This window comes from Trichogramma pretiosum, unplaced genomic scaffold, assembly GCF_000599845.2.
Source record: "Trichogramma pretiosum strain Unisexual culture from Peru unplaced genomic scaffold, Tpre_2.0 scaffold19, whole genome shotgun sequence".
Taxonomy (NCBI): domain Eukaryota; kingdom Metazoa; phylum Arthropoda; class Insecta; order Hymenoptera; family Trichogrammatidae; genus Trichogramma; species Trichogramma pretiosum.
The window spans coordinates 2,103,184-2,130,967 of record NW_019641707.1 but is presented as its reverse complement, the minus strand read 5'-3'; the positions used below and the strand labels follow the sequence as shown (position 1 = coordinate 2,130,967).

The window sequence follows — 27,784 nt, the reverse complement described above, 5'->3', positions numbered from 1 at the left end:
CACAATCAAATATTTTTATCAACTTGATAAAACACAATAATTAGTTAATAAAGGTTTGGGTCAAAAAATTAAATGATTCCGTTTCGATTTGTTACCAATAATTTATTGACTTCAAAATTGTATGTGTTCTCCAAAATATTAAAATATTCATGAATAAAATTATGTAATGTTTACATAACACTTTAGATCCTATTTTCTAACGTACATTAAAAATAATACACTGGTGCATTTCGCTGGCGAAATTTTACACAGCGTTTATTTCTTCAAAAAAGCTACGGAAATTTTGTATAAATGATTATGTGTACTTTAGGTCAAGTACATCCAATTAGAATAGTTTTGATTTTCAATTTTTCATCAATATCACAACTAATTTTATACTTTCGGTAGAACACGGCGTCGTAATTGCAAACAAAAAGACATGTACACATTTTAAATGAATTTTCCCTCGGTCTCGATTATAAAAGCCAAATCATCTAACAACTCTCATTATCATCGAACATTACGTAGAACAATATTTATATTTTTGTATTTATCCATAAATTTTACAATTATATTCATACATAAACTATATATTAATCTGGTGAGCTGCTACACCTAACGTCTAGCTTACGTGAAATATGTAGGCAGATCAAAGCGTTTGATACGTTCAAAATACGTAATGCAGCAGTACATTAAGTAGCAATTCGATGATTTATTTACGCTAAAAGTTATTACAGCAATATCAAAGTTACAAGGCACAGAGCAAAGTACATAGTTCACAAATTCAGCTGTCGTGTATTGGAAATAGACGTCATTTTTACCATTAAACAAATTAAACATTATTTCAAATTCACATTGCTTTCTGGATTTACAATCGACGAATATTTATATAGCTCTGAGGATCAATCGCACCGAGACGAAGGGATGCACATAAAAGTTTGCGCGATGAGAAATCAAAGTATAACAAATATTACACGATAAATATCATTTTTACCAGTCACAGGTAGCGATAACATTAATTAAAAGTAGAATATAATAATGAAATAAGTTATATAAAAAAAGAATGGACACCTAACACGCGTTCGACACGATCATATAGTTTGTAAAATAAATATATATTTATATTTTCTTTTTCTCATACATATATTTATAATAATATATCATTATTATAAATCTTTGCTGGTGTTATCCATCGCGTGAGTGTATTTCGTGTTTTTTGTGTGTGTATACGTGTTCGTGTGTGTGTGGGTGTGTTGCGTGTCGTGTGTATGTGTGCGTATGCGTGTTTGTTTCATGCATGTGCTGCTGTGTGTGTTTGTATGTGTACAAATATAGCACATCTAATCGAGGCGTCGATTCGACGTGCTACACAAGTAGTCCTCCTCTGGAGGGTCGCGCAGCGATTTACTTATGCGCGATCGGGATGAGTGTTTCACCCTGGCCGAGGGCTGGCAGTGGCGCCTCGACGGTCAACACGCCGTCTTTGCTGAGGGACGACTTGATGGTCTCGGGATTCGTGCCTTTGGGCAGCAGGAATTCACGGTTGTATTCCCTGTAGACGGATTTTGTGTCGCTCTTCTCCTCGTGTTTGGCGTGTACCTATATAAAACAGAAGAAAAACAGGCGGCATAAGTTAAGTGTCCTGTTCTGTATGAATTCGTATAGCAAAAAGCAACACAACGAAGGGCGTACGTGTCGAAATTTCAAATTTAGTTGTTCGTTTGTTCTGTCTCTCGGTCATTATAACATTTCGAAAAGTCACGACGATGAATTTGCGTTATATTGTACCTGTCCGCTTACGTACAGACGTACGTTATATTTTCGCTCTCGTTCTTGATATTTTTCTCCCGCGAATACTACTCGAAACGAGGTCGGTAGCGTATCGATATTAGCCGCAATCGCGTATACAGTAGTGCGGGGCTTTCAGGCTATGCACCCCGCGTATAGTTCACAGACTCGCGTGTGTATACTTACTGTACATTTCTTCCGCAGTGCATATCGCGAGAAATATATATTGCACACACCGATCGATTCGTAAATCGCGTGTGTGTGTATTTACACTCGCTTCCGTTTAATTCTGTAACACCGAAAAATGTAAAGCTGCAGCAAAGTAGGGGCTCTACTTATGTCAGATCGAATACTATTGTTTTTATTGCCTCTTACTTCGATCCAGGGATGGCCCCTACTGGGCTAGATTGACGCTGTATCGTTGTTGCAGAATCGAACGAAAGCGAGTGTAAGCGTCATGACTGCGTGACACCCCCGCAATTCTCGGCGCCGTGACTCATTGCACTCGTATTTTCATTGAACCAGAGAGTGAGAGAGAGAGAAAAATTCGGCTCACACGGGCGCGCGCGTGGAATATTATGAAATTTATATTTTTGCGAGTCTCGCAATTATTATTTCGCGCGCGCGAGGCAAAAGAGAGATGATCCCATCGCCGTACGATGAATCAGACGAGAAAAACTTGCAATAATGTAGTGGGCTGCTGCCGTGAAGAATAGCGTGCCAATTGCCGCTTAAACAACAATTACATTCAGCTGTATTCACGCGGCTGATTTTTTTGTACTTCGAAAATGAAATAAGTGTTATTTTTTGCTTTATAAAGAGCGTAAGCAAAAGCGAAAAAAAACAGAACAAAAATCGGTGAGCGCAAGATTGCCTCAGTGATTATATCGCCCGAATAGTTTGGACGATCTATTTAGGTCAACGATTTGAAAAAAAACCGAAAATATCAAACTAACCGATCAATCTAGAAAAATCGTGCCTCTTGATTCATATCAACGCAATTCTCTACTCTTCAGAGAGAAATCTTAGAAGCTTAATAATATCAAGTATAAACTTGTACAAGCCTGACCGAATTAAATATTTGCAAAACCGTTTTCGGTACTATTGCGTTACTCGAATATTTCCGAACTAAATTTCTGACACAATGGATCGTAAAATGCCTGCTCTAGCTCGGCGTTTTGAGAGATAAAGCGGCCCTTAATTTTATTCTACAAGCGTAAAGGACGCGGGTGTAAAATATTTTATCGCTGCGTCCTCCGGCGTCCGAGAGACCTTGGGACTAAGAACTAGGTCGTACGTGCGTCGATATGACGCTGCACGCAGAGGCAAACCTCGTCTATGTGCCCGGGAAAATATTTGCCTCGATGGTCGATTTCTTCGGGAAATGTAGGACAACGAGTTTACAACCCTTTCGTGTAGAAAACAAAACGAGTGACGCGCCCTGCATGTATTTGCAGTTGCTTGTTGTTCTTTCTGAGCTTCTTTTTTGTTCCATTATACGCGCATGTTTACTTGTTATTGACTTATCTCATTTGGTCTCTTATATAGAAATGCTCAACATTTCATGACTAGTTTTTGGTCAATGAAAAAGTTTCTTAAACTTAAAAGGGCTATTAGCACTAGAAATGCACTAATCATAAGCTTAATGTTTTTCAACAATTTAAGATCATATGATGCTCGTCGTTTTTTTTTCTATTTAATAGCTATTTATAAAACAATTATTTTTACGAAAAATTTCCCGATAAGCATGTCGACAACGAATGAAACCATTTTGAATTTCAGCAAAACCTTGACCTTATAGAATTATTTTTACTCTGCCACTTGCAGGTTTACTGATAAAGTTACTCGACACCTAGCGGAGGAGGCTGAAAGTGGTACAATCACATTTAAAGCAATTGGAAACTGGTCTTGGTTTTTTAAAACAGTTAAATTGTCGTTTTTAGGTAATTTAAAATGCGCTTAATATTTTAAACTTGTTTGTAACAGAAAAATCGCAGAAACCAAGCTAATTAATGGTGATGTATTTCAAAAGTTACTTTTTTGGTCGATTAGCCCCCATCAATGTTGAGAATTTCTATCAGGGGCTTGCTAGCTAGATAAGTCAATTCAAGCCGAATCGATTATAATCAATAACAACTCAATGGGGAACGAGCCCCACCTTTGAAATGATAAAAAAGCAAGCATTCAATAAGTTGGTTCTATCTCGTCAGCCACACGGCCCGGGGTCAATTTCAGTTCCGCGTTTCGAAATAAAAATTAAGCTCGACGCGTTGCTCAAGCACGATTCTCGAAAAAGGAAGCGCTGCCGCGTGCCTGTCCTCGACCCTGGACGCTGGCATAATAATTCGCAGATATCGATCTCTCGCATGATACACACATACACATAATACATTTAAATTAACCGGAAATATGCGAAGGAAAAACAAAAATAATGATATATGTTCCTGCGTGGCCCCACCAGCTGAATTTTTTCTCGTTTTGCAGTATATATACCGATGTGGCGCATTATTTGTTGCCAAAGGGATTCGATTAACGCGTCAATAAGATTGCACTTGGTGTGAGTTATTGTGTGTCAGTTCGGTCTCATTATCATCGTCATTACGATCGACAGATTTAACTGCACAGATCGGCGCACGTGTGCGTACACAACGAGCGCGTAGCCTTGACAAGCTATTGTGTGTACCGATTTTTTCGCTGCGTACACACGCGCCGAGATGCAAAAGATCGCAAGCTCTCCGTATAATATTCATTATCTTAATGTACAATTACGAATTAACGACGGCACTCGAAAATGATGGATCGGCATTTGCGATACGTCAAAGTTTCAAGTGGCGTGCACGGTTGGTGTGTAGCACGTACACATAAGTCGGTATCATCGGCCGTTATAATTCAAGCTCGCGCGGATCGAAGTTTCAGTCGCGCTCTATAATATGTAGAGCCCCCCTCGCGCACACCACGCGATCCTAATTGCATTACGTAAAAGGCGCTAACGCGTTTTCTGCACTGCAGCTCGTGTGATAGGCGTCTACGTGCGCAGCGCTGGAAAGTTCTCGCTTCGTGCACGTATGCACACGACGACGAGAATACATATGCGAGTACTCGCTCGAGTAGGCATATGGTATGCGCACATCAAAGCTGTACACCGGGCTTTAATCACGCCCGAGCTTTTTGAGATTTTACGCGCGTTACCGAGACGAAGAGACGCGCCTTAACGACGAGTGCTGCGATGCATTAAACAAGCTGTGCGCATGTACTACTCATATAAATAATACATACGAATCGTAAAGTCGCTATGGCGTAACTTGCGAAGCTTTTTCAAGAGCATCGAGTACATTAGCCAGACTTATATATTGGACGTACGCGATCAAAGCTCGGGCCGCGCGTATATCTCCGCGCTTAAACGTTCCACGCATTTAGATTTGGACTCGAGATTTTTTTCTCGTCATATTAACATTCCCCAAACCTGACGCGTAGCATAACAAACGTCAGCCATGAATTTGCGCAAACGACGAGCAGCAGCAAGAGGGTCGAAAAAAATGAAACAGCTACGGCTCGAAGATTCGCGTGTTTGCGCTCGTAAAAGTCGTGCCGTAGTTTGGTTCGAGATAGAAAAAAAGAAGAGCTGCGCGTATAGCCGGAGACGCGCAGGCGACGAGTAGCTCCAAGTATCGATCTACGACCGAGAAAAAGTTTCGTACCGTCAAACTCACGACATTTATATTTCGTCTAGATAAATGTAAAGCTGCGCTATATTCGGTGTATCAGTTCGACAAAACTTCGAGCCGAGCGAGAAAAAGACTCGACGGCGTATATAACGCGACTTCCCACGCAATATCGCTGGATCAACGCTCGCCTCGAGACTTTCACAACGCGCGAATACGTATAATATATGTGCACAGACGTCCGACTAAATGTCATATGTATAATCGCGCGTACATCGCACTGAATGTCGTAGTCGAGAATATACGAAATTTGTATGTATACATGAGCGTTGAAAAAAAACAACAAGTGGCGTTTATGCGTACACTCGCGCGCACAAGTTACGCTAATTGGTAAGGCGTTTTTAATAGTCTTCTCTCGAGCGCGGTGAGAGAGAAAGAGAGACAGCCTTTAAATGACAAATTTTAAGATTCAAGCGCAAAAAACTCGTATTATACGCGACTGCTCGTTGCTCGAGCGAATATTGGCTTTCACGACCATTTTTGGTAACGCAGGCTCGCGCCTTGCGAACGTATGTATCTCGGAAAAGGAGGCGAGGAGGAGAGTAGCACGAGATGAAGCGAAGAAAAAAGAGAGACATTTCTAGAGAGATGTCGAGCTTATTGACACAAAAAGTAATAAGCGTCGAGAGCGAGCCGTGCAAAAACGGAGAGATCAGAGTGTCTTGAGTGCGCGATGACGCAAGACAAGTCGCACCTCATCACGATTCCCATGATTCTTTCTCTCTCTCTCGTTAGCTCACTCAGGCTTTAAAGCTGTTTTATAAATACAGTCGCGTATCTTTTTTTTCACTTGCTCTCTTCCTCCGAGAAATAAAAAGTGGAGGAGCTGCAACTCGATCGCTACACACCCTTTAAAGGACTGACACGAATTATTTCCTCCACACCGCAAAATTGTCGACGACGACGACGAGCCTTGACCAAAATTGCCCGCGACGCACTTAAACGGCACCGCTAACGCGCAAAGCACGTACATTTTATACCTATACATAAGATATACACGAGGGTTTGCTTGTGCTGCGCGCATTATCGTCTAGCGCACTCGCCGCGCGATCGTTGCTTTGCTTATACATACATACATAAAATGTGCAGAAGCCCGAAGGCTGTAACCTGGAAATCGGTAGCCGCGCGCGCTCGAACTGCAAGGCACGTTTATATAGAGACCTACTTATGGCTATTTTCGACTCGCCAATGTCTCATATGTATATGATACACGCGGCAGACAACGCGCGGTTGTCGCTCGCTTTTTTGTGTATGATAAATTTATACAGAAAGACGCGTAAGGCAAAATCCATAGATTCGTTCTTTTTTTTGACAATTCGACATTTTATATACACTCCTTGCACGAGCTTATACACGAAGTAACGTATTTCATGCGTGCACGTCCATATGCTTTTATAATTTTAGGGCGCGTTAATCGCTCGATAATTGATTTCACGAGAGAGAACGATTTTAGCTCGATCGCGAATCGTGCGTGTATTGCTCACGCGCACCGCTGTCTATAAAAAGGGCTGACGTCACTTTTTTAAATGCACAACCGAAGACGGATATTTAAATTTATATCGGTAAGCTCGTCGCCGGCTCGTGGTGTATTTATTTAATCCGACGTTGACGATTCAACGATAATAATTATACGTCCGCGACGGGATGAAAATTAAATTTAGCTGTTAAAATATATTTGCTGTTACAAGCTGGCTCGAGCGTATCCTGTGACATCTACATAAATCGCGAGCATGTTGCAAAGTTCATACTTTGTCTATGGAAATTTCGTTCGCTCCAAAAAATTGCCTCGATCGACTGGGGGCGGAGATTTGAAAAATAAATTGCGTATGCGGCATCGCCCTAAGGCCAATGTTTACACTATACACGTTCGCGAGTCAAAGCCGACGCACTTGTACGTGTATACGAGCGAATAATTAGACCGCGTTAGACACAAGCAGTCGCCCAAGTCCACACAGCACACACACACGACTCGACCCTAATGCATTAACTGCACACACACGCGAGCTGCCGAGTCTTGAGTTTCATATAGCATGCATTACTACGGTGGCCTCGTTCTTCTCGCGTCGTGTGTGCCTCCGCGCGCGCGTTTATAACAGCTCGGCCAGCTGTATATGCACGTAAAAGCGTAGGGGTTTTTCGCGTGCGCGCAGATCAATCGCTTCCTCGAGTCGATATATACGTACTATAAAGTTCGAGAGGCACACGGCGAGACGAGGATGGATATGAGAAGGAGAGAGATTTATTATAGTACACGTTTATAGCCGAGGTAATTGCAATGTTCCGCGATGTACGTGAGATATTGCACGTGGATGTTGTGTGTTGCGCTGCTGCTGCTGTGCTTTTCATCTTTTCTTTTTTTGGGCTTTAACTGTACGACCGATGCTTTGTACACGCCTGTCGTGGTATATAACTACGATGCCATTACGTAACGGACGATCGGCACGGTGAAAAGCAATCAAAAGTATTGAACGTCTATTATATTTAGCTCGCGCGGTACTTGTATACCGATTCGAGAAAACTGCAGATCGACGCTTAGCTCGTCACGATTGGGCCCTTTGTTTCATCGTTACATTCTCTTTTTTCTTCGAGATCGCTTATAATCAGCGCACAAATCTAAAAGAGCGAGCGCGAGAGAGCGTAATACACACAACGGGGCTCCTATAACGTCCGTTAGCGCGAGGCATTTATTTTCGGAGAGCCGGTTTATTTCGGGAGCCGAGCGCGATCGCGCCTCGCAGCAGCTCGCCATCGTCGCGGGGGTGTGCTTGTGTGTCTGTTTATGTGCGAGTGCGAGAGAATATAAGAGAGCTTCTCTTGTGATATTATTTTACAATACACGATGGAGGTTTAAAAATACACTCGTAAACTGAAGTTTTCATTGGTTATCAACACTCGAAGGTAAAGATAGAGATGCTGTGATTTTTTGATCGAAAGAAAAGCAGCCGCGACGGTGTCCGCGACCGAAATGCAGAAAAGTCGTAAGTTGGCGCCAAACTCTCTCTCGGGCGGTAAATGCCAGACTTTGCGCAACGCGTATTATGCATAGCACAGATTCTTCGCGAGAAATACACGCATATGCGCGCACAGAAGCAGCATCGCGGCTTACATATATTTTACTCGTTCTTATTTCGCGCGGGGGCTTCTATACGTTGTATACCTACATTGCGAGCGCGCCTCGAGTTCTGTTGCCTTGGCATTTCGACACAGTCAACGCGAATTCGAGCAGCGAGATGAAAAACGAATCGTTTTGTAAATTTTGTATATTATGACGCTGTTCGTGCCAGAGCTTAAGCCACACGACGAGAGCACGGCTCATTAGTCGAAATTTTCGAATTCACGTAGGTATATGTTGCGCCTTGCTATATATTGCGAATATATACTCACGAGAAGCTTGTTGTCGACGGTTTTCACGACGATCTCTTCGGGCGTGTACTGCGACACGTCGAATCTGAGCTTCAGCATTTTGTTGTCGCCCTCGTCTTGGATCAATGGACTGTTCAGGCCATCCAACCAGGTGTTATTTTCGTGGTTCTGCGGGCTCAACGAGCTGTTGTGGCTGTTGCTCGATTGTGTCGTTGTGCTAAAGGGAGAGAACAAAATACAACGATATTAGAAACAATAGTAATCCGTGGATATTAGTTTTTCTTTTTTTTTTTCATCTTTCGGAAAATAAAATCGTAGTATTGTGCGTATCAGCGGATGATTATAAAAGCTCGCTGAGGTCAAATTGACGAATTGTATAAAAAAGACCTAATGCCTATAAATGATAGTCACGATTTACGCGGACGTGTGAACATTTTTTTTTTTTTTAACTAAAAGCCAAGTACATAATATCGTGCGTGTTGGTGAATGTTTAGATGACAGTAGCGATGAGCGCGATAATTAAGCGAATGAAAACTGCGATGTATGAAACAAGCTGTATGAGACTAAATATTACGCCAAAATGAGTTGCGAACACAGAGAGACAATGTATGATGTACAAGAAAACGAAGCATGATGTAAAACACGTATACATTCAAATACTGCGATGATATATCTGTTTCTTTTTTTTTCTTTACAGTGTGTATATAATCTACATTTACAAAAGCTGGATCTGTCGCTGTAGCTACTTGATGCAGGTGGGATAATATGTACATAAGATGTGTGCGTGCGATGTGATTTCTGTAATATTCATACTTGACATATAGTGCGCAGATACAGGTAAAAGCCTTGACAACTTATTTTTTGCCCAAATTTGCGTCACCATACATAACACTTATAGAGGCGGCGGTGCACGCGTGTATACTGTGTGTGTTCGTGTGTGCGAATATGCAAAAACAAAACCATAACAATGCCATGTTTATTGTATATGCACATTTATATATAAAAATTGGCCAAGACCACCAGGATGTTTTGCATTTATTATTTTCTACTTATCCTCTATAGGATATAATACTCTAAAGGATCCATGCCATATGCCAACAATCTCCATAAAATATATATATCACTGCGGTGCATTGATGAGAAGGAATATCGGAGGAGTAGTATACATTCGTGTCGAGAGGTATCTCGTGTGTCAAAAGTTGATGGCGAGAATAATATCGATGCGTGATGTTGCTTGTGTGTATGTGTCACCTTTTGAAACGGTCGAAGGACGATCTCATGTGCGGTGGCAGATCCGTGCCCAACGAGTCCAGCCTACCATTGTCCCATAAACCACCACCCAGCGTAGGTACGTCGTGTTTCGAGGCCGTCGAGGTTCGGTGCTCGCTGCTACTGCTACTGCTCGTACTGTGGTGCCGGCTTCATTCGTCGTTCCGTTTTTGGTAGGTAGAATTGTCATGCGATCATGGGTGGCTTTGTTAGTATCAAGAGACAGAGATAGACAAAAGGATCGAGAGACAGACAGAGAGAGAGAGAGAGAGAGAGAGAGGAAAGAGAGAGAATTGCAGATAGAGTACGAAGGGCGAAAAAAAGAGGCTTATTTTACATTATAATACTTTGCAAATTACTTTGTATAAAAATCGTCATTTTTTTTTAAATTTAGCTAAATCGCTGTAATGTTATTTCGATAGATCGATGATGGAACCACTTGTTTTTGCACCTTCGAGACATAAGAAAACAATCTTCGCAAGCGCAAACATTATTTATATAATCGCAGCCACTTTTTAGCCATCGTCGCGTTAGAGCTGCTTGCCGTCCGTCAACGTTTAATTAGCGTCGAAGTTCACATGAGAGGATGTAATTAAACGCTGACGGACAGGCTGTGCTGTACGACGACGGAAAAAAGACGGATATCTGCTTAATTCGCAAATAAAAATGCATTCAAATAAGTACATACTGACAATTGGTCATAAAAAAATTACATTCGTGTCAAAAGCTTTCATATAAAATTCTTGTTTGTCCAAAGTTAACGTAGGTCATGGTATTCTCGAGCTTTCTAGAAGTATACTCATAGATATAATATAACGTGCAAGTTTTCCGGCTTACACGTGCGTTTATGCATTATATGGGTTTACTTCCTAGTGCTTTTCTAATTTTAACCCTGATACCTCCTTCCATCCCGAAATAAAGCTCAAGTTGAGTACATTGTATACGGGCAAATGATCGAAGAAAGGAAGTTCAAAGACTCCCAAGAAACTGACCCCTCCTCCGTCTTTCTCTATGTGATGTGACTGGAGGCGTGTACATACACGGTCGATTTCTCTCTCGATTATTTTTGGAGCAAAAGTCAAAATTCGAGGACAGAGAGTACTGACGTGAATTTTGTATATTCATGGGATTACCACTTTTTGGCGCTGCGTGCAGAGACATGGAAAGCAGATGTTTTTGTTTTGTCCGCGTTCATATAATACGAAATATCCCCTCGTTTCTATTATAATACTTCCTTAACAACATTATTATAAGCACGATTGCGAATACGAATTTTCACCCCAAGGGTTTCGAGGAAAAAAAATTGTCTCGAAATCCCCGACTCTTCGTATATTGTTTTAGATCGTATTTCTCGTGCATCGGATCAGATAAAAATCGTCAATGTTCCGAGGCACGCTACTAAAGAGTCACACACATTTTTTTCCGAGTCAATAATTCCGTCTTCGCGGACTTGGTTTCTTGTGCTCTAACTCACGCGCAGAGTCGCGTTCCTCAACATTTTTATCTGTTTATGTTCGTAAAATTTGCATACCAATATATACAAGCTCGAGTCGAGTCGCTAGAGACTTTTAACACAGAAACAAAACAAATACAATTCGCTGCTTTACAAAGAATTTCGTGCTATTATGTGGAACGTCATTTACACACAAGCGCTATCGTCATTATACGTCGACAGCTATGATCGAACATTATGTCTTCAATCAATTGATTTAATGTACATGTACATTTATATACACACAGACACGTATACATGGGAGAGATAAAGCTTACACGAGCAATTACATTTAAACGATAGATGATGCAAGCTTAATACGTAATCTTGCGGGCGTAATTCAAAGTTTTCCGCTTTCCGCACGGTACCGATGCGGAAGGAATCGGATTTCGCGAAACTTTTGATCGAAAGTCGTGCGCGCCAGATACTATATCCCAGGCCGACAGACAGCCTGAGAAAGAGCGATCGCGCAGAAGTTCGAAAGCTGAAAATTGCCTAGTTAATTCAACGGGATCACGCGAAGAGCGTCCGAGAGTTTAAAGCACGATTGTTTTCGTGTCGTGCAGCAGCAACAGCAGCAGCGCACATATAGGTATAATCTTACAGTGAGCTTTTCAGCGTGCCGTGCAGTCGAGTGTGTGTCTTTTAATTATAGTGTACACGTTAAATGGTTTGGTGAGCACATTGATTTTTTATGTCACAGCAGATTCATCGATACCTATTGGAGAGCGACGATCATCTGTACCTGCGCACGTTATACGCACATTATAATGCACACAATGGCTCATTGTAGCGTGTCGCGCGCGTAGATGGTCAAGGGCAAGCAGCCGCGGCGAACCATATAATAATATATAAGTACGAAGTTATTGTCACCTGGCTCTATACATACGAAGCCGCAACGATGTGTGCATGTGGAGAGATGACTGTGCGTACGATATTTAAAATTGAAAGCAGATGCAGATATCTCTGTCTCTCTCTTTAACTCTCGGGCGCGAGTGGGATTACTTATGTTGCGCGGCTTATATTCGCCATAGTGCGTATATTTCTGTATAAGCAGCGGGTCATGATCGCATGCATAATAACTTGGGCGCTATTGCACTGACGCAACGTCGACGCGATCGTTTCGTATTATACACACATAAAATCAGATATATATTATGAATATTACGCGTCACAGAGAGAGAGAGAGAGCAGCCTGGAGTTGTAATAACGACGAATGCAGCGCGCGACGATTCTAGAACAAATTGTTTCGCTCGGCGAGCATTATATACTATCGAGTTTTGAAAAAATGTGTGCGTAGATAACATCCGAGTGTGCGGCGCGGCTCATCTCGGATTACGATGTAATAATATCAGCGAGTCGTTGTCGTGCGAATTTATATAGCTGCGCGCGCGGACGACCAAGTCGAGAGGACGTCGCGACGCTTTAATTGACGTTTAATCGCGTATAAGCTCGGCTCGCGCTAGATCGAATTATATCTCGACTTTGTCGTTTTACGATCGACGCAATTTACGCGTCACATGCACTTATAATAATATACACGTTCCGAGCGGCGCACGTCCACGCGCAACGTTACGAATCCTCTCGTTGCGCGAGGTGCCTTGGTTATAAGTGTGTGTGTGCGTTATTTTTGGAGGATTATCATCGAGACTGGAAAGTGTATAATCGTGAGTGCGTTAACGAATCGTGTAAGCTCGAGATGTAAGACAAGCCGAAATCGATGTTATTGCGCAGAGATCGTTGCGTGCGAAAATCGGAAATGCAGCAGCGATTGCGTAAGCGGTACACGGTATGATATTTACATATTGTGAGATTTTTTTGTAATTTGCGAGATGAATCTTTTAGAAAATCGTGATGAGGGGTTGGCGGTGTATTATGTACCGATCGCGTGCCTTGAACAATCCCAAATCACGACGATCTTAATGATACATCAGCGCAAATTAATGTACACGAACGAAGAAACGTTTGAACCTACCGATACTTGAGCGTAGTTTTGTGCTTCGGTGGATAGAGATCCTCGTCCCGATAAATCGACGTCTTGGACATTTTTTGCAACGTTTAAATTACACACTGGCTTGGAAAAGGAGCTCGGCAGCGAACGAACGATTCGCGCAGACTACTGCTGTAAAACTGAATATATATCTGTTCGCGTAGTAGAGTCCAGTGTCGAGTCTCAGCGGGTGTAGCGAGAGATCGTTGTTCCAAAGCCACGGAAAAATGACGACTGCACACGATGTTAAATATGCACCTCGCGCAATGCTCTCGTCCGCCTTCTGTTTGATGCCTATAGATGAATCGCTTCCAGCATTCATCAGCAAGCGCTGCGAGAGCGAGGCGAAGGAGGGGCGTCCGGTTAATTAGGATTGCGAGTTGGTGCTTTTTTCCATTGTACGTAATATAACATTAATAAACAGTGGACGCAATAACCACTCGTATAGCACGACTCAAGTGTCGACGAGAAGTGGAGAGAGAGAGGAGAGGACGAAATACGAAATTCAAGCACGTACGACATATAATACATAATATAAAAGCCAGTAGTTTTTTGCGCGTCGCGCTCGACTGAGTGATTGGTGACACACACGCGGTATGAGGTGGTCCATCGAATCGAGCACTTCGATGTACAATTCAAAGGAAGAAAAAACTGTTTATAATGTTGCACGACTGGAGCCACGAGTGTGTCCGCACGGAGAAAGCGTGAGATTAATTTATGAATTTTAAACGAGCTTTTGATTGAATTGGCGCGTTTGGGCGAGTTTCGCGGTCCGACAATTAAGCAATTCCAACGCGTCAAATCAGTTCCTCCATTTATACATTCATCCATTTGATATAATTTAATGACACTCATAATGAGAGAGTTTCGAGAGTGACGCGTTGGGCTCGTGCGCGAGGAGCAGAAACGAGCGTGACCTAATAATACGCGATGCGCAAATAAAAAAAACCTGTTGGACGTAGTTGCAGTAGTAGTAATCTCAACGAGGGAGCCCAAATTTTTTTTTATTCATTCAATGTGTCTGTCTGTCTCTATAATATGCTCACACATTAGCACACACATACTTGCACACGCACACGCACGGGCGCGTATTATGCTTGCGTGCATTACGTCATGTTTAATCAGTGGGAAGAGACAAGTTATGTTCTAGAAAATTTACACTGTCGGAATTGTATATGATTTATGATCGCGGAACGTGCAGCGATTTTTTTTAGAAGGAGCGTGAAAAATCTCGCGTCTCTGTCTTATAATTTTCGACGATTGTGATTTACCAATTGTCGCGCAGCTCGAGTTATTTGAGCTAGACGCGTGACTTTGTATATCCTTATTGTTGTGCGTCGCGATTCTTTGTAAAAAAATGTTTACATGACTATAGGCTTACCGATTACGCGGCTGTGTGCGAGTAATAAATTCGTTAAGATATCATTGGAATTCACGGCATTCCATGCAGTATATGTTACAAACGTGCTCCGTACTGCAGCCACTACATAATGCGCGCATTAATAAAAATCGTACGTTGAACTCGCGACTACGCGTGCACGCACGCGCATACATAGTCGAGCTATCGTTGCAGCTGCAGCGATCGGTATTACTTAATCGAATGAAATAGGCACGCGCGCGAGCCATAAAAGCGACGACGCATCAATCGAATCATACACAGTTCTCGATGTATACAAAACAATCTATAACTATGTATGCATGGATATAGGCATTATCGCATCGCAATCGGTCAGATTTTCCCTTCATATATGCAGCTTGCGCAATCGGCGGACGAGGAATCCGACACCCGCTCGTCAGTGCAACACACGCGTCGTCGTCGTCTCGACGTATGCACGCGGACGTATAAATGCATCTGTCATCGCTCGAAGGGCAGTCGAGCGCGTCGACTATATATGTACACGCACTGCAAGCGTCCACTAGCCATGCGACGTGCGTTACTGCTGCTGTAATCCAACGCGCTACGTATATATATATTGCTCGGACTCTCGCGGCCAAGGTCTCTATTTTAAAACCATATAACATACACGGCTCACACACGATGCTTGCGTAGTATATACTATACGCTGCGATGGCTATGCACTCTTGCATTGCTCCCGGGCAGGCAGGCAGGTACACGTAAGTTATAAGCCGGCTCGATACCATGTGTGCACACACGATGGCATAAACCTGAGTCATTCATTTGATTTTATGCGTACGCATGCGCTCGCTCGCCCATTTATTTCGTCATTTGCATTCGCGCGCGCGCGCGATTATATTATAGCGCACACGGATTCTGCTGTACTTTGTGTCGCGGGCGCCAACTTATAATCACCGCAACGCGCCCGCGTATACATGGTGTTATTTATTATTCCAATATGGAGTTTCTTTGCTCCTTTTATTTTTTCTTCCGTTCGTCGTACGCGAGACCGCGTAATACGTCATCGATTTTCCACGTGGACGATTCATCGCTATTTCTAATACGTCGCGCGATTGAACAAACAGTTTCGCTCTCGTGTGCGCCGCACGTGCGTGTTTACGTTGAGGCGTTACCGGATCGCCGATATAGATTCGAAGAAAAAAGCCTTCCTTCAAAAGTTTTGGTAAAAATGACCGTTTGCCCCCGCAAGCACGCGCGTATGTATAATAACCGAGTATATTTATAAAACGCTTTTGGAGAAGTGGCGTCGAAAAATCAGCGGAATCCGTCCGTTGCAGGTCATTAAAATCGCTAATATAATCGACGCGATCGCGCGACTCAAAGCTCTCAATGCGAATATTAATTTTAATGGGTCTTCGATCGTCGATATGGCGTTTTAATAAAGCTATAAAAAAGTTTTATAACTGCACCTTCGCTTTTATCCACGTCCATAAATTATAGCAGTGGCGACGACGACGTTGACTGCAACCGATCGATCGGCAAGTGATATCATTAATTTACGCGTGCGAGCTGCCTGCAGACGCTCGCGTGCGGCGACAATTAGTTTATATCGTATAAAGCGCATACGGGTTATAATTTATCGCAAAGACCGCGAGAAGTAAAAACGTAACTATACTACGAGTCGGACGGAAGGCTTTGCTGATCTATTTTTAAGTTCCCAAGAGAGGCAAAAAAACAACAAGAACGAGCGAGAGCTTTATCTGCTTCGTATCGAAGTCGATATATGACGTGCTTTCGAGACAATTATGGGGTTATAATTCATTGGGACAAGGGTCCATCTCGTACGGTACAACAGTCAGTCGGGCAAATTATCAAGGTGACTCTAATTCTAAACTTCGTTCTAAACTTTATCTTTATTACGCTCGGCCTTGATATATTGCATTTGTGTCTGCTAACGCGGAGCTCCTCCTCGGCCCGAATACCGAGAAATCGACGCGGTTGGCAAATAATTCATTATGCGCCTGATAGTTGTCACGTTGTCACACGCTGAGAGACGCGGAAGCGCGCATTGATGAATGCGTTATCGAAAATTCGGGCTATCCGGAAGAGAATCTACACATGTAGATGCTGCTGCTGATGCACATGCAGAAAAAAGCTCGAGCATCTTAACGATTCTGACCAAGGATGATTTGTTTTACGCGATTATACAATGGAGTTCGTTGTGTGTTTGTGTGCATAAGTATAATATTATGCCGAGGCAAGAAGAAAAACTCGACGTTTATGTACAACAGAGAATAAACGAGGAGAAGTGACAATGAGTTAGAGCCTCTGTGTTTTTATGTAGGACAAACAAGAATTTCAGCTCTGTACAGCTTGCGTATGTACGCGCACAATAATAAAATCGACAGCTTTTTTTTGTTTTTACTCGCTTTTACAAAAAGCGCATTATTATAATTCTAAAATTACATGTACACACAAGTGATTGCTTATCGTTGAAATTTGTTTCTCGATTATTATTTATTAATATTCATGCCGTAGTTACGTTATTTTTGATGAATTTTTAGTATTCCATGGCGCGCGCGTCAAAGTTAAAATTATCACGTCCGAAGAGACAAAGTCAACAGCATCCCCTTTTTCATATAGGCACAGGATCAATTTCACTTCTTACGAAGGGGGGGATGAAAATAGATATTCCATCGGAAAAGGTCTCACGCGCGCGTCTGAAGTATCATCGTGTGCTATACAGAAAGCCAAGAGATAAGTACCTGGTGGAGCTCTTGAAGAAGTTGGACTCGCGATTCATGAGCTCGCTGCGGAAGCGCGACATCTCGTCTTCCATCTTCCTCATCTCGGCGTCGAATCGCTCGCGAATGTTGGAGAACTCGCTGTCGATAACGCTGAAGTCGCCCAGCTTGATGGGAATGTTGCGCTTGGTACCGCTGTCGGCCATTTTTCTGGATTCGCTTTTTTTGATAATTGGACAATAAAACACTCTCGGGATCTCGACGAGACGAGATTGTTCACTTTCGATGTAATCGGTAGTACTGGCTGTCGCACCAAAAAAAACACAAGTCAATTCGGATTTGACTGACGCACTGTTGTATACTTTTTCGTTCGCTTGTATTGGCACGCGTACGTGAGAACGACTCGGGCTAGAATGAGCCCGTTACGCCGGCTGCTGCCCCTTAAATAACGTGCCATCGCCGCCACCGCTACGTGTATCTCTCTCTCTCTTTCTCTCTTTCTGCATCGGACTCGGCGTGTAGTATATAGTTTCGCACACGCTCGCCAAGAGCAGCGCCGCAGCGAAATAGCGGCGAGGCGCGCACATGCGCTCCGAAACAGACGCGACGACGGCGACTCGCTCTCGTCTCACAAATATAGCTATATATATTTAGATATCTTACAGTATACCGATGCAAAAATAATGTTAAACCATGTCGGTGTATGTGATACCGATGACTGATTAACAGGCTACTCGTTGATTTTTTTCTCAATTAATTAGCGCACTGATTTATTTATAAAAAAAGCATGATAATAATATAAGAAAAAATCAGCGAACAAATCAGTTCTATTTTTAATTCAATGATTAATTCTCAAGTCCTTGGACTACCGCATTTGAAAATTCAATTCGATCGTCATGTGTTTTTGTCTCAAGCATCGTGTGCTCCGAAAAATTGCGATTTATCAAAGACCGCAGCGATCCCTCATGAATTCTGCAAACGTATTTTTTCCCCCAAGTGAACGAGAATCACCTGCCGATAATTAGGCCTTTTTTTTCTTAACCCGCACAGCTCCGCGAATTTATGCATGAAGTGATGTTTTCGAATCGAGGCAACTGGGCCAGGTGCGGATTCATATTAGGGGCAGATACATTTCGACGTAATTATTTTTCACGCACCGATGCGGTCGACAATTAATTATATCTGCGTTCGTTTCGCAGTTGCTGCAGTTCGAGTTCCATCGACCAATATGAATTCTACTACGATTTCTCATTTCAGTCCTAAAAGTACTGTAAAATTTCAGATTTCCCGTTCGTGATGACGTTTTGATTGTATACGAGACGACAAGGACTAAATTTGGACCAATCGTGCAGCGGAAACAAAGAAAATAATAATTACATCACGAGCGCGAGAAACTGGTTTTCGCCGATGAATTTGCATTTTATCTAACGATGGCCTCTCGCGTGCGATGAACATAATATAAACAAAGACAAAGACACGCTGTCGGCGCGCGCGCGTCTCTCGGAGAAAAATCCTGCACATAATTAATTGAGCGATTAAGCCGTATAGTACGCGCTCTCGTACATCACGACAATTTCTAGCAAGTAATCGTGCGCGGCTACTTACGCTGCTCGTTCAAGACTTTGCGCGATCGCTACTTCCGGTAATCGTGCGAGTCCATAGACATTTTTGCGCCCACTTGTTCGACGCGGAGATGCTTTTCCTGTCTCCGACAGTATCATATATACATATATCGAGATGCGTCGTTACTAGCCCGTAAATTTTTTTCTCTCTTTTTTCTTTTCTTCTTCTTCTTCTATACCTCGAGTTTAACAAATTTATGCTTGAAAATATATCGAGCGTCGAAATTTATGTTTTTCGAGCGAAAATGATGAATTCGAGAGCTCGAGATGTGACTTAATGGCTTCCGATTCGTGACGCACAACACAATCGCATATATGTTAATTCTAGCGTTATACAATTTCCTAATTGACTAGAAAATTTTATTTCTGTACAGCTTCTCGGGAGTCATCGGTGAAATATTCGAAATGTTTCGGACGTAAAAACTTAGCGCACATTTTATCTATTGGAGTAAGTGTGTGCACGCGCAATTTTATGCTTCATATATTCCGAAAAACATCTCATGTTTCAAATCGTTTCAATTATTGGTCGTAAAAACCGCCTTGCGATAACGATAATGGGCCAATGGTGCTTGGGCGTGCATTAACATTCATCGTAAAAAAAGTGTCTCTCAACGTGCACCATGGCATAAAAGAGAGAAGGACGGAAAAAAAGCAAACGACGCGTATCAACGGGTGGCTAAGTCGGTGAATCTAAAAACGAGCCGACGTCGAAACAAAAGCTCGCAGTCGCTCGCCCGCGCGCCTTGCGGGGCGCATAAGCTTCTATATTTACAAGCAAACGTCAGCGCGTTGCATTTTTTTGCTTTACGATCGGAAGTATATATGGTGTATATTATGCATGTCGGCGCAGGAAAACTGGCCGCGACGCGTCATCGGTCGTCCATCGAAAATGGTCAACGCGACGACGACGACGACGTGGTGTATATTTATTATTATAATACCAACACGCGGGAGGAAGTAGGAAGACGCATCGCGTCGTTATTAAACGTTTCGCACCAAGGAAGTGGGAGTACTTGTACGTGTGTGCTGCTGCTGCTACAACATATAGGTGTCGAGCCGAGAGTCTTCCTATAGCCTTGGCCCAAAGCGTAACCCAAGAGGCATCGGCCAAGAATATAATTATGACTGTATTTATTCACGCATTGACTCGTCTGCGCGAGATTATAAAGAAGATCGACGGGCGACGCGCTCGTGCTAGCGACGACCACCTATAGATACAACACGCATGTACTCTTATATTTAAATGATGTAAGTGAGCGACATTTTTTCTCGCTGACGTGGCTCGCTCGAAATACGGCCGCGCGTAAACTTTAGCCGATCGTATTATGTATATAATAAATATATAGCGGATTTTGGAAATAAACGTTTGCTATACGCGCTTGCAAGGGCTCGTTTCGTCGGTATACATAAGACTTTAAATCTCCCGGATCGGAGCGCGCGAGAGAGCTTTGGCTCGGAGTTGCATTGTGTATAGCTTCTTAAAAATATTGCCATTACTAATCAATGTACTATGCGCTCTCGATACACCAATCGCTGCTCCACGGCTCAATGACGACGAGATGCTAAATATCGATTCGATGAAAAAAGCTCTAAATTTAACGATTGTTTCACGGACATTTGCAAGTGAGCAATATTATTGTCGTAAGTCTGGTAGTATTCAATTATTGCACACACCACGCGCTCATTACCAAATGCGTTCGTTGATATTAACGAGCTCGACGCGATTTTGTGTGCATAAAACTTTGAATATACATTATAAAACTAGAGACTTGCACGCTCGGTAATAACTGCTGGAAATACAAAATCATTGACAATTCGGAAAATGAACTAGATGTAACATTAACAGTAGCTTAATGATAAAAAAATACCGTTTAATATTTAACCATTAATTGTCTTGTAATTGGCGATTTGTACAATAATGTTAAAAATATTAGGGACATTTTAAATGACCTGAAAATGACACAATTTAACTGATTAAAAAGTTTAGGCTAGTTTTCGACCACTGTAAATACGAAACAATCACACTAGGTGGCGAGTACCTTTATCTGTAAATCTGCTAGTGGCAAAGTAAAAATAATAGTATAAGTTTACGCACTTCGTAAATAGGTTGAACCTTCTAATCAACGTTCGATAATAAGTTCAGAGGCCCGAAGTTGACTGCTTTCCAAAATTCATAATCATTGTATGAAATATAAAATTATGTCATAGAAACTTTTACGAGACAAAATTATACACACAACAGTACACACGATGGTACTGATATTCGAGCAAGGTAGGCTCTACAGTTCAAATAGGCAATTATAAATGCCCAAAATGTTTGCGTCGCGTCAATCGTGTGTCTACATAAACATGACACGTCGCGCTAGCTCTCGAACTTCCGATTGGCATTTTTCGAATCGATGACCCTGACGCGCGGCGCTCGCACATGAACACACAGACACACTGGCCATTCCGCGCGTGCTTCTGCATCGGCACCGAATTCATATACCCAATGCATCAATGCAGTTGTCTCGTTGCTGATTCAATGTCACGATATTATTGTAACGATTATAACGATCGAGCCCGACGAGGTGTTAGCGCCACTTGATATAATGACGATGCGATTTTTTTTGTTGAAAAAAAAAAACTCCATGCACGCGTTATAGAGCACACCGATTGCCGCAAGGATAACGGCCCGAATTCTGAGCATGGCTTGGCGCCGACATGTAGCATTCATGCATAGGTACGTACAAATCGTCGCAAACAATTACGCATACGATACTACGCGAGCTTTTTGCCGACAAACGATTGTTTACGAACAGTTCGTATCGTGTCTTACCAAATCGAGAACACACTCGATGCGCTGGCGATTGCTACTACCTCGAGTACACAAGGATGATTAACATTTCGACTTGTTTGCACCTGGTTTGTTTTCTCGAGTTATTATATCCTTGAATACGAATCGAGCGAGATTTTTTTGCAGCGATGCGACTGTGCGCTTTTTCCGTGCGTGGGAGTAGTAGCCGCGCACCGGTAGATATAACGTAACGCATAATATGGAGATAACACACTCGGACACCGCAGCAAACAAAGAATTAAGAGGGAACGAGAAATAAAAAGCGTGATATTTTTTGCATGTGAGCGCACTCACGCCTATATGTGTATATTAGCGCGAGTTTGAATCTTCCGTTTTGTGCATGCGTGACGAGATGAGTATTTGATCTATCTCGGGCTAAGATGACTCTTATACACATCGCGGAGCTGCTGCACGTCGCGAGCTGCAGTAGTAAGTGTCTCATATATACATCTGCGTGCAGCGCGTATATGTATAGGGGCTATATTGCGCGAGAAAGTGTGTCAATGCCGGCGGCGCTGTTACTGCTGCTGCTGCTGCTTCTCGCGGGCTACGTGCATTACACTTTTGTTTAAACTGGAGATCAGCGGTTAGATGCACATCACCACCGAGCTGTACGAGTGAGAGAAGCTGCTGCACGTACACCGCATATCATTATATATATGCCTGAATTTTCCGCGCTGACCCTGTCTCGCGAGATCTCGAGAGCCGATTCTACGTATACGTGCCTCGCGTCGTCGTCGTTCGAGCCCGAGCGAGAGATCCGAGCCAAAAACTCAAACGTGTATATTTTACGCGCGTTACGCATTGTGAACGAGCTATCTGTCTCTCGCGCTGGGAGCTGCTGCAGCATGTGAGCCGGCCAATGCAGCCGCGAGCTGGCCTACCGCAGCTACGAATGGGCGCGAAATCTTCGCGTTTGTTTTCATTTCATCTCTACATAGTTTAATACTTAGGTACGTTTCTAGAACGGCATCCGATTCCGATTATTCGCACGATGTTCGTTGCATAATTAACTTCCGAAAATTCATTCCGGATATACCTTTGTAATTTCGTCACTTATACCGAGAATAGTATAGCTATATACGAGGCTCATACGAAGCAATCGTACATGAACGATATTGCAACATCGAAATATTCATTACGAGGCCTCTCCCCCAAATAAATAAATAAAAAAATGGCAAAGACACACCATTGCGTAAGTCGTAAGCACAGCTCGAGATAATCGCTTGCAGCATCGAGTCGAGCTAAAGGACACGCGTGTGTGCATATACGGGATAATTTGTACCACTACATACGCGTATTATGTGCCGAAATTTCTAGATTGTGCTCGGCGAGACTCTCGTTCGCGACTCAAGATTATACGTATATGCGTGGGATAACTCGAATCGGTTTTCTTGGTGCTGCTGTCTATATGTATATGACGTCATTTTGAGCCAAGCAGTCAGACACGCGTATTTATACACAAAATCAGAAAAAGATATCGATCGAGCTCGCAAGTTCGTGTACTCGGGATTTGTTATGACTTTATAAGGTGCTGTTGTGCCTTTATGTGTATGGTGGCTTCGAAATTGACCGGCAATCGTCTCAGAGCTGCATTACAAGCAACAGATCGGTACATGACTGATTCCGTACCTTTTTTTGGTCGGCTCGAAAGTCCCTGCACTTTTCAAAGATATTTCCATCGAAATTAATATAAAAGCGAAGGAAGTTTTTTCCTATACACGCAAATGAATTTGATCCTGATCGTATTAATTTTATATTTTTACGTAAACATTTATATACTATTTGTATTTGTGAAACGTAAATGTGATTCATTTTGTAAATTCGAATTTCTACAAAACTACATTTCTTTTAACTTACACATTCATTTGGACTTTGCCATCTGCATTTCTAGAGATAAAAGTGCTCGACATCTAGCGGTGAATGCAGGCACAATTGAATATAGAATTAAATTTTTGGTGTTCATTATTTCGTTAAAAATAATGTATGTGATTGCATTTTCATGCACTTGTGCAGTCTGATATATTAACTCCCAAAGAAAATCTCATACAAACGATGATTATCAATTACTCTAATTTTAATATCAGATTTTACATTAAATCTCTTAGAAATTGAGTTTTTTTAATTTATATACATGGTACATTTCAATAAGAGCTCTATTCTTTGAGTGAGACTTTGTTGGTAAATAGTTTTGCGGTTATAATGAAGATAAAAGTAGATTTTGTGCCAGGTGAGAGACGTACTCTCAAATCTTGGCACTCTCAATGGGAGACTCGAGCAGTGCATACAGCACGATTATTCCACGCGTTTCGCGAAATTTTAAACCCCCCGAACGGTCAAGTGTATAAAAATATGCCGCACGGCGATACGCGCGACCGACTGAGAGAAATTTTGACATTGTATTTTTTTTAACAAATCGACGAGCTAATTGAGGTCTAGAAATTCGAAGAAAATTTCAAGATGAACATTGAAGTTTAAAAGTCAATTGGCAGCTTTTTTTCAAGCGGCCTCTATCGCAATTGAACTGCACGTTGAATCACATCAATTTCCAAGCAAAACCAATGGAAAAAAAGATTCTCGATTTTTCTCGATGATTACGCGCCGAGAAGGCAGAGATGTGCAAATATCTATACGAGTGCGCGCGGTTGTATCACTATATACCTCTGACTAACTATGCGTTCACCGCGACGAATATTCATCTTGACCTTCGTACGCCCACACACCGGTTTACGATGATCATCGTCATCTCGCGTATACATAGACATGTTGTTTCTGCCTTTTTTTCTCTTTTCTGCTCGCTACATATAATACACGTTAGATGCAATTTTTTCCTAGTCAATAGTTAATTACGTATACGCAGATGGAGTCGGAAAATCAGTCATCGGTCGCGGCTTATATATCTTGCAGTTTAGATTTCGATCCGAATCGAGTCAAATGATCAGTCGAGTCTTCTATAAGCACCGCGGCTTTTACGAGCTTTTGCCTTTTTCCGTTTCTGCGCCTCTATATAGATGTATTTAAGAGTCTGTGCGTTATTCAACGACACATTTACTCGCGGAAAATTAGAGTACACGGCTGATAACTAATGATCGCTGCTCTGCTGACCACTTGTTCTTTTTTTACCATTTTTATTTTTCTTTCTCTTTTTTTTTTGTTGACTTTCATCCCAGAAAGAAAAAAAAATCATAACAAACAATGATCTAAAAATATTTTTCACGAACAAAACGAAAAACAACAAAATACTCGAAATCATATATTGTATATTCTTCGTGCACGACCGTCTTGAAATAATAAGAAACTTATATAAAACGAAAACATATTCGCGCTTCGTTTTATTGTATACGAAAGAGAAAAAAGTCAAAATATGCCAAAGCATTACTCGGCGTTTATTAACGGCTCGTACACGTGCTTAATGAAAAATGCGCAATCCCTGCGATTTTGAAAACAGCGAGTCGCTTTTTCTGCCTCGCGTATACGCTGATGATCGTGGATGATCGTGGATAGTCTCGAACTTTCTTCAGGACTAATAATAAACACGAGTGAAACGGCGCGACTTAAACTCGCGAAAATGTTTAAATAAAACGGTCGGTAAGCCCGCCGGTGGCCGATCTGTCATATCCGCGTATGCGATATTTAAAACGATTCATGATTACAATGGGTGCAGAAAATGTCTCTCGCGATGATCTCTCTTGGAAAGCACAAATAAAGAATTTAGAAAAGTTTGATTTGAATACCGATCGGTATATTTGTTCATGCTGTATAGACGAAACATTTTCAAGACACGTCATAAACATCTCGCCCACAACTATAAGCTATTAAAAAAATGTTTGACTTTTATAAGACACAATGTCTGTTTAGTTGTCAAAGTGTCTGAAAGATTTTGTTCTAGAAACATTGATTAATATTAAAATGTTTGATTGTCTGAGCTTTATTTCAAAATCTTTTTTATCTCTTATAAATGATGACTTTTCCATCAGTAATTAAATTTTTTTTTTTTTTTTGCATAAAACATAAATAAAACAGTTCTCATTTACAAGTAAAATAATTGTTTACTGTTTTAGTAGTAGTAACAATACTAAATTTATGCTGAAAATAAAGATAGCGTGAACAGTGAACACTGTGAACTAGCGACATCTACCCATACGACCGAATTATACGGCTTGAGTCGGCACAGTGGATATCTTAGGCTCATTGAGCGAATCATGTGTCAGTGGACAGTGAACTGTGTGTATGCATGTATATTCTCACGTGTTCGTAGCTACGCTGTACTGTTTTCGATACTTCTTAAAATCTATTCTTCTGATCATTGAGTGAAAGAATTAATTGGAAAATGGAACAACAAACAACGACCAAAAAACCATTTGATAAGCGAAAATATCGCGATCAAAAATACAACAAGAAACAAAAACGTAAGTTGCGTTATTTTACAGGTTATAATATGCTTATATGAAAGCGTACTTTGCTTTTAATATTATTAAAGAAATTCATAATCGAGCACAAAAATTAAAATTTTTAGACTAATTTTTGTGCAAAAAACACAGTTTGTTTAAATTCATGCAAACTTTCTTAAAATAACAAAACAAAATATTCGCGTAGCTTTTTAAAAAAAGTAAACATTGAGTATGTGATTACAAGCACATTCAAATACAGTAATAGTTTGTAGGCTGGATGACATTTAAATTTTTAAATGAACTGTTATTGTGTAGAAAAATTAAATTTTATATTTTTTTACTTATTGCTTGCTCAGAATAAATTTCTACTTCCATTTCATTGTTACGCTTTTTATTGTACACTGTTTTTTCAATTAATTGAAATTATTTTATGATTTTTCCTAGCTATTATATTAATTATACTCTGTCTCCTGCATCTTTTAATAGTTTTAATAATAACAAAGACTTACTTTTGTTTTACAGTCAAGCAAGAACAAGAAAAGAGAAAAACTATTCTTGTTCGAAAATTGAGGAAAGAGTTGAAAAAAGATGACAAATATCGTATGTATGTTTCTCAAGTGGGTTCCAAAAACGAGAATAATGAGACAAATGAGCAAAATGACCAAGATGTACCAAGGTAGCTATTTGAAAAATTTGTTTATTCAAGTAATACAACTAAATAATATTTATTAATATCTCTATTTTATTTCAGTCAAAAAAAAGGAAAAAAATATATTCCCTTTTTATCTGCTAAGCAAGAATTAAAAAGAAAACAAGAGGAAGCTCAAAGAAAGAAAGAGGAAATTCTTAAGAGAAAAAAGGAAAAAGAAGAAGCTATTGAAAAATACAAACAAAAAAGAAAAGAAAAAAACATAAAATTATCCCAGAAAACAAAAAAAGGTCAACCAAAGATGCAAGGAAGATTAGAAATGTTACTTGAACAGATTCAAAGCACAATGGCATAAAAATAATAGTCTCTTTCACCTGTACATATTTAGTTAAGTAATAAATAGAATTTTTATTTTACAAACTTGTGTTTTAATGTCTTCATTTTGTGAACATGTAATTGGCTGCAAATTAAAAATGATTTTTAGTTTACGGTTCTAATCAAGAATTAATGAAGAGAGTGAGTGCAATGAACAACATAACTGATATTATTGTTAGTTCATATGTATTTATGTATTTTCAAACT

At 41.2% G+C, this 27,784-nt stretch overlaps 2 protein-coding genes across 4 annotated transcripts; one reads left to right on the top strand and one right to left on the bottom strand.

The window, feature by feature from the left end:
- Positions 1-81: 81 nt before the first annotated feature.
- LOC106650947 (heat shock protein Hsp-12.2) lies at positions 82-18,131 on the bottom strand. Of its 3 annotated transcripts, XM_014369237.2 has the most exons (4): positions 17,726-18,131; positions 10,104-10,271; positions 8,874-9,069; positions 82-1,578 (listed from the first exon to the last, which is right to left on the bottom strand). In XM_014369237.2, the coding sequence occupies exons 1-4, from the start codon at positions 17,908-17,910 to the stop codon at positions 1,384-1,386; spliced, it is 744 nt and encodes a 247-aa protein (XP_014224723.1). In that variant the 5' UTR covers positions 17,911-18,131; the 3' UTR covers positions 82-1,383. The 3 variants fall into 3 exon arrangements, with proteins under 3 accessions (XP_014224723.1, XP_014224724.1, XP_014224726.1); XM_014369238.1 differs by lacking the exon at positions 10,104-10,271 and having other exon boundaries at positions 17,726-18,130; XM_014369240.2 differs by lacking the exons at positions 10,104-10,271; positions 17,726-18,131 and adding an exon at positions 13,589-13,914.
- On the top strand, positions 10,278-27,618 carry LOC106650897 (thyroid transcription factor 1-associated protein 26 homolog). Its single transcript, XM_014369153.2, has 4 exons — positions 10,278-13,402; positions 26,224-26,571; positions 27,076-27,229; positions 27,305-27,618. The coding sequence occupies exons 2-4, from the start codon at positions 26,493-26,495 to the stop codon at positions 27,555-27,557; spliced, it is 486 nt and encodes a 161-aa protein (XP_014224639.1). The 5' UTR covers positions 10,278-13,402; positions 26,224-26,492; the 3' UTR covers positions 27,558-27,618.
- The last annotated feature ends 166 nt before the right edge of the window (positions 27,619-27,784 follow it).